At 49.7% G+C, this 10,774-nt stretch overlaps 1 protein-coding gene across 1 annotated transcript in view; it reads left to right on the top strand.

The window, feature by feature from the left end:
* The first annotated feature begins 913 nt into the window (after positions 1–913).
* ALDH7A1 (aldehyde dehydrogenase 7 family member A1) overlaps positions 914–10,774 on the top strand; it is a 50,794-nt gene continuing 40,933 nt past the window's right edge. Inside the window, exon 1 of the mRNA XM_040344608.1 lies at positions 914–1,150. Within this exon, the coding sequence (XP_040200542.1) occupies positions 959–1,150 (192 nt within the window). The 5' untranslated portion in view covers positions 914–958. The remainder of the gene's footprint in view (positions 1,151–10,774) is intronic.

The following is a 10,774-nucleotide window of genomic DNA, read 5'->3' as shown; positions in this document are numbered from 1 at the left end:
AGAATAGATGCCAATCAGTGCCCACAAAAGGGCACTGACTGGCACAATATGGGATAAACACGTGATGCCCAGCAATGCCATCAGTGCCACCCCTCAGTGTCCATCAGTGCAACCCCTCAGTGTCCATCAGTGCCCATCCATGCCCAGTGCCCACCTATCAATGCCCATCTGTGCCACCCATAAGTACCCATCAGTGCCACCTATAAGTGCCCATCAGTGCCGCCTATGAGTGCCCAGTGCCGCCTATGAGTGCCCATCAGTGCCGCATACCAGCGGCGCCTATCAGTGCCACCTCATCGGTGCCCATCAGTGCCACCTCATCGGTGCCCATCAGTGCCGCCATATCAGTGAAGAAGAAAATGTACTTATTTACAAAAAAAATTAACAGAAAAAAATAAAAACTTTTTTTTAGTTGTTGCGCAAAAAAATTTAAATCGCAGAGGTGATCAAATACCACCAAAAGAAAGCTCTATTTGTGGGAACAAAATTATAAAAAAATTGTTTGGGTACAGTGTATAATGACCGTGAAATTGTCATTCAAAGTGCGACAGCGCTGAAAGCTGAACATTGGCTTGGGCAGGAAGGTGCGTAAGTGCCTGGTATAAAAGTGGTTAAAGGGGAGAGAAACAAAACAAAATAAAGTACTTAGAAGAATGAAGAAGGTGCACTTTAATCCCACAGTCACTGCTCTGCTGAATGAAGATTTGTGTGGCTGGAGGACTGAACAATGATACTTATAATGGTTCTATAGAATCAGGAAGCAGGTAGGCAGGCTGTGTCCAGCAGGTGGCAGTACTCCAGAGCTGTGACTCACACCAGCAATCCGTGCTGACATGACAGAGACTGAACTTGTGTGGGCCGAGCCTTGGTCTGACCAATCAGAAGCTCGGAAAGCTGGAGGTGGGTCTCCTATCCTAATTCTTATTAGCAGTCCCAGCTGCCAGGCTGACTTCCCACCATGCTGCACTTCACCTTTCCTCTTTCCAGGCAGATTTTGCTGAAAAGGAGAATCTTTTCCCCGTGTTGTAGGCGGCTGGCGGCGATGTCTTCTCTACTCATAAACCAGCCGCAGTATTCCTGGCTGAAGGAGCTGGGACTGAGAGAAGACAACGACGGGGTGTACAATGGGACATGGGGAGGAAAAGGAGAGGTAGGTGCACGCTGTGTCCCCCCACCCCGGACAGTGTACACAGCATTATAATTGGGTGCATGCCTACAACTCACCCCGAGAACCTACTGTATAAGGGGACGCAGGGATGTTCTTCCATCAGTCTGGGATCATATATCCAGCACTGTACATATGGCTGGCCTCTGTACACATACATGTCACTTCTACCTATAGAGCCCCCCCCGGGACTGAATCATAGGGGGGGTCAGCAACATGTTCTTCCACCAGAAGACTCCATCTCACTGTGCTATGACTCAGGGAGGATTATATATAGTCATTGTATGTCTCTCTCCAATAATACACCCCATCAGAGTGCGCCCCACCCCTTTGCATCGGGTGTCCCTATAGGAGTGTGCCCCCCTTTGCATCGGGTGTCCCTATAGGAGTGCGCCCCACCCCTTTGCATCGGGTGTCCCTATAGGAGTGTGCCCCCCTTTGCATCGGGTGTCCCTATAGGAGTGTGCCCCCCTTTGCATCGGGTGTCCCAGTAGGAGTGTGCCCCCCTTTGCATCGGGTGTCCCAGTAGGAGTGTGCCCCCCTTTGCATCGGGTGTCCCAGTAGGAGTGTGCCCCCCTTTGCATCGGGTGTCCCAGTAGGAGTGTGCCCCCCTTTGCATCGGGTGTCCCAGTAGGAGTGTGCCCCCCCCTGCATCGGGTGTCCCAGTAGGAGTGTGCCCCCCTTTGCATCGGGTGTCCCAGTAGGAGTGTGCCCCCCTTTGCATTGGGTGTCCCTATAGGAGTGTGCCCCCCTTTGCATCGAGTGTCCCCCGCATCTGGTGTGTCTCCATCTGCGTGCCCCCTGTGCATCAGGTGTCTTCATTGGAGCATCCCAACCCCCCCCCCCCTTTGCATCGGGTGTCCCTATAGGAGTGTGCCCCCCTTTGCATCGGGTGTCCCAGTCGGAGTGCCCCCTTTGCATCGAGTGTCCCCCGCATCTGGTGTGTCTCCATCTGCGTGCCCCCTGTGCATCAGGTGTCTTCATTGGAGCATCCCAACCCCCCCCCTTTGCATCGGGTGTCCCTATAGGAGTGTGCCCCCCTTTGCATCGGGTGTCCCAGTCGGAGTGCCCCCTTTGCATCGAGTGTCCCCCGCATCTGGTGTGTCTCCATCTGCGTGCCCCCTGTGCATCAGGTGTCTTCATTGGAGCATCCCAACCCCCCCCCCTTTGCATCGGGTGTCCCTATAGGAGTGTGCCCCCCTTTGCATCGGGTGTCCCAGTCGGAGTGCCCCCCTTTGCATCGAGTGTCCCCCGCATCTGGTGTGTCTCCATCTGCGTGCCCCCCGTGCATCAGGTGTCTTCATTGGAGCATCCCGCCCCCCCCCCCCCCCGTGCATCGGGTGTCCCCATCGGAGTGCCCCTTTGCATCAGATGTCCCCATCAGAGTACCTCCTTACATGGCTTGTCGACATAGGCATGCCGCCTTTTATGTTGGGTGTTCCCATCAGGGTGCCTTCTTACATCAGAGCTCCCCCCCCGTGAATCTGGTGTTCTCATCAGAGCATCTACACCCCCCCCCCCTGCATCTGGTGTCTCCTTCGGCGAGCCCCCCTTGCATCTGGGCGTCCCCCATCGGAGTGTTCCCCCCTAATTGCATTGAAGTGTCCCCCATCGGAGTGTCCCCCCCATTTGCATTGGAGTGTCCCCCCCATTTGCATTGGAGTGTCCCCCCCATTTGCATTGGAGTGTCCCCCCCATTTGCATTGGAGTGTCCCCCCCATTTGCATTGGAGTGTCCCCCCCATTTGCATTGGAGTGTCCCCCCCATTTGCATTGGAGTGTCCCCCCCATTTGCATTGGAGTGTCCCCCCCATTTGCATTGGAGTGTCCCCCCCATTTGCATTGGAGTGTCCCCCATCGGAGTGTTCCCCCCCCCCCCCTGACATTGGGTGGATGTCCCCCATCGGAACACCCCCCCCTGTGCATCGGGTGTTTCCATTGAATGCCCCCCCCCGTACATCAGAGCGCCCGTCTGCATCGGGTGTTCCCATTAGCTTGTCCCCTTTGCATCGAATGTCCCCATCAGAGCTCCCTCCTTTGCATCGAATGTCCCCATCAGAGCTCCCTCCTTTGCATCGAATGTCCCCATCAGAGCTCCCTCCTTTGCATCGGGTGTCCCCATTATTACAGTATCTTTTAGTGCTGAGAAGACAAAAATTGGAGGTGAAGCAGGCTGCAGATGGAGGAAGTTCAACTTCATCCTTCTGTAATGCTGGGCAGTGGGGCATGCACATGACATCATTGGATGTTAGGTCACCGGTGGCCCTAGAGGAGGGGGGTCCTGGTTTGAGGACTGTTTGGTGCTCCGCATAGTGCTGTCGCTCAGTCCGGGTCCAGACAACAGTTTGTCATATGGTGGCTCTAGAGGTTTAGGCAGAGTGAGTGGAATGTGCAGTAACCCACAGCAACCACATAGTCTTAAGCCTCGTACACACGATCGGATTATCCAACGGGAATTGTGTGATGACAGGCTGTTGTCGGAAAATCCAACCGTTTGTATGCTCCATCGGAAAATTGTCGGATTTTCAACGGACACATGTGGGATAGCATGCTTTAAAATTGTCCGCCAACAATTGTGTGTTGACGGATCTTTCGATCGTGTGTACAGAAGTCCATCGGACAAAACCCCTAAGTACAAAGGCGCATGCTTGGAAACAATGCTCACCATAACACATTAGCAAAAGTTGCCCAAAGGGTGGCACTAAAGAGCGGAAAAACGTGTTTCGTGTTTGTTGGCTGACAGTTCTTTGATGTTTGTATGCAAGACAAGTTCCTGGCCAATGCCCTTCGGACAAAAGTTCTACTCTGTCTGCAGAAAATCACATCAGTTGCAAGAACAGCAGAGATTATTTGTAACTGGATTGCTGAAGGTAAATGTAAACTCTAACTGGGTGACAGTTGTTTGCCAGGAAAAAGAAACTTGTTGCATCTTGGTTCTGCTAATCCTTTGCAGCCCCCCCTTTTTTTTCTCTACATGCACACACTCTAGCAATGGCTGCATGGCATTTCTCAGGATGGGTTTCCTGATGGGTGACAGTGGCCCTTGCCTTTATCATAGGCACAGAAGCAGCCACTTGTAATTTTTATGGGAAACCTAATTGACAACACAGGAGAACTAGAAGATGAGGACAGAGCGTTGTCACCCTATAGCAGGAAGTGCCTGAACCCTTTGTTGCACCCGGTATTAAAATGAAAGCTGCAGATGTTTATAAAGCTTGTATAAGGCCCCTTTCACATGATAAGCCTGCTCGGATCCACTTGCCCGCTCTTCAGGCGGATCCAAGCAGGCCATTCATTGGCTCCTATGGGTAGGCGGATGTCAGCGGAGATGTGTCCGCTGACCCTCATCTGCCATCTGATCAGCTCAAAACAGATGTATGGCGATACGTTTGCCATCCTTCTTGGCTGATCAGATGAAAACGGACATGCTGTCCATTTTCGTCCGATTTCCCCATAGAGGAGAGTGGGGCTCTGACAGGTGTCTCCCTGCTCAGTGAGCAGAGACGGACCTGTCATTTGCTGGCTCAGTAGGGGTCAACGGAGCGATCCGCCGCTGAGCTGGTGGATTCAGCTGAGCAGATCCGCCACGTGTGAAAGGGGCCTAAGACTTGGTGATTGGTTTTGCATACACTTAACCACTAGGGGCCCACGCTATAGCCGAATGAGGGCCACAGTGTGGACCCCAATTGCAGGAGGACGTCAATAGAAATCTTCCTTTTTGCAAGTGGTGCGCGCTGTGATCACTGAGTCACTGAGACTCGGGTGATCATGGATCCAAGTAAGGGGCCGGTCCCAGGCCCTTACCAAGTGATCAGCTGTCAGCCAATGACAGCTGATCACGTGATCGAAACAAAGCTCGGTAATCATTTTTGTTTCCTCCTCGCGCTGACAGCGACATCGGTCCCCAGTGGAAGAGGCAATTCTGCCTCATTAGTGCACACCAGTACCACCTGCCAGTGACCACCAGTGCCACCTGTCGGTGCCAATCAGAGCCACCTATCACTGCCACCTATCAATGCCCACCAGTGGTGCCAGTTAGTGCCACCTATCAATTCCGCCCTATCGGTGCCCATTAATGCCGCCTAATCAGTGTACATCAATGAAGGCGAAAAATTGCCCGTTTGCAAAATTTTATAACAAAATATAAATGGTTTTGTATTTCTTTATTTTTTTTTATTTGGTCTTTATTTTTTGTTAAAAAAAAAAAAATGCAAAGAGGATCAAATGCCACCAAAATAAAGCTCTATTTGTGGTAACCGTAATTTGTATGACCGCGCAATTATCATTCAAAGAGTGAGAGCGCTGAAAATTGGTCTGGGCAGGAGAGGGGTTTAAAGTGGTAGTAAACTCTGTACTACCACTTTAACCTACAGGTAAGCCTATAATAAGGCTTGCCTGTAGGTATAAAGAATATCTCCTAAACCTTACGGTTTAGGAGATATTCCCCCCGCAATGCGCCGCTGACGGCGGCGCATGCGCAGCGGAGATCCTCGGCTAAAGGCCCGGGGAGTGACAACATCGCCGCTAGAGCTGCAATACCCGGAAGACACGCCGAGGAAAGATGACCTCTCACTCGGCGTGGACCAGGCAAGTTCCTCTCACCTCGTTCCGAGGTTAGTATTTCATAATGAGCTAGTATGCCGTGCATACTAGCTCATTATGGCTTTTGCTTTTTAGGTTTAAAAAAAAAAGACAGCGGGTTTACTACCGCTTTAAGTGCCCAGTAAGCAAGTGGTTAATTATGTGCAGCAGCTAGGCTTTTTTTTTTTTTTGCAGTGGACCCAACTTTATTTACTTTTATTCAGCCCCTTAAGATATCCATGTTTAGTCAGTTGGATAATACAGATGCAGAGGGGTTATTATGCAGCACTGACTCATTGTATCTAGGTACGTCACACACCAATGAGACCAGGCATGTTGTGTTCTTTTTATGACTCATTTATGAATGCTCAACCCCATGAGCTTCATTTTGGGATTCTTTGATACATTGAAGTAGAATAGATATTTTGTAGAGATATGAATTGTTACACTGTAATCTCTTCTGTCTTGTAGGTTTAGTTATTTCTAGGAGGCGCTGGATGCTGTGGACTGCTTACAGAAGCACATTGAACTTCTTTTTTCATTTTACTTCTAGGCGACCAGACATGCTAATGATTATTTTTAATTTGTGTAAACACAATTTTTCATGTTCTATAGTTGCTACTACATGCTCTACCATACCTAGAAGTACTGGGTATTTTGTTTGCTTCGGTGGCTGAACAAAACAACAAAGAGTGAGAAATACTAAGCAGGATACCAAATTTGCAAATGCAAGTTATGATCTCTGCCTCCTTCTGTCCCTATCCACATCCACATATGCCCAGCTAGTGTAAATGTTGCTTGTGTACGTTGCACTTTAATGTAGACACAAGGAGCATGAGAAATTAACCACTTCCATACCAGGCACTTTACCCCCCCCCCCCCCTTTACTGCCCAAGCCAATTTTCAGCACTGACTCTGTTTAAATGACAACTGCGCGGTCATGCTACACTGTACCCAAACAAATGTAATCACAAATGAAGCTTTCTTTTGGTGGTATTTGATCACCTCTGCGGTTTTTATTTTTTTGCTAAACAAATATAAAGACTGAATTTTAAAATTTTAATTTTTTTTTCTTTCGTTATAACATTTGGTAAATTTAAGTTTTTCTCCTTAACTGATGGGCACTGATAAGGCGGCACCCATGAGGTGGCACTGATGGTCACTGATAAGCGTCACTGATAGATGGCACTGGCAGGCATTGATGGGCACTGATTGCCATCTGCCTTGGCACTGATTGCCATCTCCCTGGTGGTTTAGGGTGGCATACCTTTTGTGAGAATTTCTGGTAGCCATCCCTGGTGGTCCTGGGCGAGCATCCACGGGGGGCTGCACCAATAAACAATCAGCAGACCCCCCCCCCCCCCCACGTTAGGAGAGCCACTGATCGGCTCTCCTCTACTCGAGTGTCTCAGACGCAAGTGAGGAAAAGCCGATCAACAGCTCTTCCTGTTTACATCGTGATCAGCCATGATTGGACACAGCTGATCATGTGGTAAAGAGTCTCCATCAGAGACTCTTTACCTAGATTGGAGTTGCGGTGTGTCAGACTGACACACCGCACCACCGATGGACGCAATTCGGCTTGTTATCCTGTGGATGTCATATGACGTCAGGATAAGACAACCACTTTGCCAACGTAATTTTGCTATATGGCGAGCGGCAAGTGGTTAAGGCATCTACTTAACGTACCTATTTAGGCAGGGTACACATATATGAAAATTGGATGCGTTTAACGCTGCATCCAATTCTCATTACATGTGACTGTCACCGGCTTTCAATGGAGCTGGTTCACACATGTCCAGGGAGGCTGTGGTGTGAATTTGAAAAGGGTCTTCTGGTTCATGTGCGAATTCGGGGAAAAATTTGCACCTGAAACGGAGGTGGACAGCTTGCAGGACTGCTGTCAGAAATCAAGAGGCCAAGCGGCACTGACTTTATCTACCTACGCCCCAAAAATTAAGGAAGAAAAGCACCTATGCTCCCACCTCCTGGGCCCCTCTGTTGACATGATGGGGCTCGGGGGAAATGTAATTTAAGCCCTGTTAAAGTAGGAGTGGGGGTGTGGAAGAAATGAACAAAAAAGGTGCCATGACCCCCCCTCCCTGTTTAGCTAATGAGGCCTGGACCCAGTACAACAGGACCAGTAGTACTAACTTATCAGCAGCCCTGCATGCATGGTTACTGATAACTGGTGCAATTCTTTCCAGGCTCCCCCCCCATAACGCGTTGCATAACTTGTATAAATCAATGGTTCTCTATGAGAGTCGTCTTAACTGGTCTGACAGTTAAGAAAAAAAAAAAGCTTCCTGCACTACTTTGGTCTGACTTGGGCACACTTTCAGCCCATTGATTTAAATGTAAGTCGCATCTAAGTTGGTTCATCATCTTCACTAATCCAACTTGTGGCATGCGACTTGTGCTCTGAGGATCTTGAAGGGAACCCCCCCCCCCGCGCCAAAATAAAAACGGTGTGGTGTCCCCCCAAGTTCTATACCAGACCCTTAACTGGACAAGGGCCTCTTCCTGTAACAACCCTGGGCGGTTGTGGGGGTCTTAAGGGGGCCCCAGATCCTGCCCCCATGTGAATAAGTATGGGGTACTTTTTATCCCTACCCATTAACCAAAAAAGTGTCTAATGTAAATAAACAGTACACAGGTTTTTGACAAAGTCCCTTTTAGTAACCACTTAAGCCCAGGGCCATATAGCTGATCAATGACCGGGCAACTTTTTGCGATTCGGCACTGTGTCGCTTTAACTGACAATTGCATGGTCGTGCGACGTGGCTCCCAAACAAAATTGGCGTCTTTTTTTCCCCCACAAATAGAGCTTTCTTTTGGTGGTATTTGATCACCTCTGCGGTTTTTAGTTTTTGCGCTATAAACAAAAATAGAGCGACAATTTTTTGAAAAAAAATATTTTTTTACTTTTTGCTATAATATCCCCCAAAAATATATAAAAAAAACGATTTTTTTCCCTCAGTTTAGGCCGATAAGTATTCTTCTACATATTTTTCGTAAAAAAAAAAAATCGCAATAAGCGTTTGGTTTGCGCAAAGGTTATAGCGTTTACAAAATAGGGCATAGTTTTATGGCATTTTTATTAATATATATATATATATATTTTTTTTTTTACTAGTAATGGCGCGATCAGCGATTTTTATCGATACTGCGACATTATGGCGGACACTTTTCACACATTTTTGGGACCATTGGCATTTTTATTTTTTATAGCGATCAGTGCTATAAAAATGCATTGATTACTATAAAAATGCCACTGGCATGGAAGGGGTTAACACTAGGGGGCAAGGAAGGGGTTAATTATGTTCTTTGGGTGTGTTCTAACTGAAGGGGGGTGGGACTGACTAGGGGAAATGACTGATCGCTGTTCATTCATTGTATGAATAGACGATCAGGCATTTCTCCCCCTGACAGGACCGGGAGCTGTGTGTTTACACACACAGCTCCTGGTTCTCGCTCTGTAACGAGCGATCGCGGGTGATCGCGCCCGCCGGGCACGGGCGTCGGCATCAGGGGCGAGCGGGGGGTGCGCCCCTATTGGCTGAACGGCGAGATGACATATAGCTACGTGATCTCGCCCAGCAGAGCCGACCTGCCGCCGTAAAACTGCGGCAGCTGGTTGGCAAGCAGTTAAGAATGCCCCCATCATAGCTCCAACATGTCTTCTCCCTCCGACTCTTCTGCTGCTGCTTCTCTCGACGCTAGCTCCTGCTCTTGTGTTGGCTCAGCTGTTTGTCATTTCTTATATAGCCATAGGGCGTGGCCATCCGGTGGTCCCCCTACCTCCTTATGTCACTATCCCACCATGCCCCCGGGTGGTGATTAGAGGTCGACCGATATATCGGCCGATATTTGGCCGTTTTTAAGAAATCGGCATCGGCCGATTATTGTAAAAAAATCCATCCATCCCCCTTCACAATACATCCCCCACCCACGGCCAGCTCCATCCATCCATCCCCCTTCACAATACATCCCCCACCCACGGCCAGCTCCATCCATCCATCCCCCTTCACAATGCATCCCCCACCCACGGCCAGCTGCATCCATCCATCCCCCTTCACAATGCATCCCCCACCCACGGCCAGCTGCATCCATCCATCCCCCTTCACAATGCATCCCCCACCCACGGCCAGCTGCATCCATCCATCCCCCTTCACAATGCATCCCCCACCCACGGCCAGCTGCATCCATCCATCCCCCTTCACAATACATCCCCCACCCACGGCCAGCTGCATCCATCCATCCCCCTTCACAATACATCCCCCACCCACGGCCAGCTTCATCCATCCATCCCCCTTCACAATACATCCCCCACCCATGGCCAGCTGCATCCATCCATCCCCCTTCACAATGCATCCCCCACCCACGGCCAGCTGCATCCATCCATCCCCCTTCACAATGCATCCCCCACCCACGGCCAGCTGCATCCATCCATCCCCCTTCACAATACATCCCCCACCCACGGCCAGCTGCATCCATCCATCCATCCCGCTTCACAATGCATCCCCCTTCACAATACATCCCCCACCCACGGCCAGCTCCATCCTTCCACCCCCCTCTACAATGCATCCCCCACCCACGGCCAGCTCCATCCTTCCACCCCCCTCTACAATGCATCCCCCACCCACGGCCAGCTCCATCCATCCCCCTTCACAATACATCCCCCACCCCCTGTTCATACCAAACTCAAAGGGCTTGGTGTTGCATGGAAATCGGGCATTAAGTCGTAGGGCAAAGTTGGACCCAGCCTTAAAGAAGAGATCCTTTCCTCTTTGTTTTTTCAGAACGATCTACAGAAGAAATGACTTGAGATAAATCTCCCTACATAAATTGTAGTTGTGTGTTTTGTCTCTTTATCGCCTGACAACGGGCACTTCACTGGGTATATATGTGAGGGTTTACAACAGGTTTAAGGCAGTTTTCAGGCGTTTTTTCGCAAAAAATGGCACCAATAAAACAGCTGAAAACTGCCTCTAATGCCTCCCCTCAGTGTGAAAGCCTGAGTGGTGGG

This window comes from Rana temporaria, chromosome 1 (genome assembly GCF_905171775.1).
Source record: "Rana temporaria chromosome 1, aRanTem1.1, whole genome shotgun sequence".
Classification (NCBI taxonomy): domain Eukaryota; kingdom Metazoa; phylum Chordata; class Amphibia; order Anura; family Ranidae; genus Rana; species Rana temporaria.
Note: the sequence above shows the minus strand (reverse complement) of the source record. Positions and strands in the feature narration are given on the sequence as shown.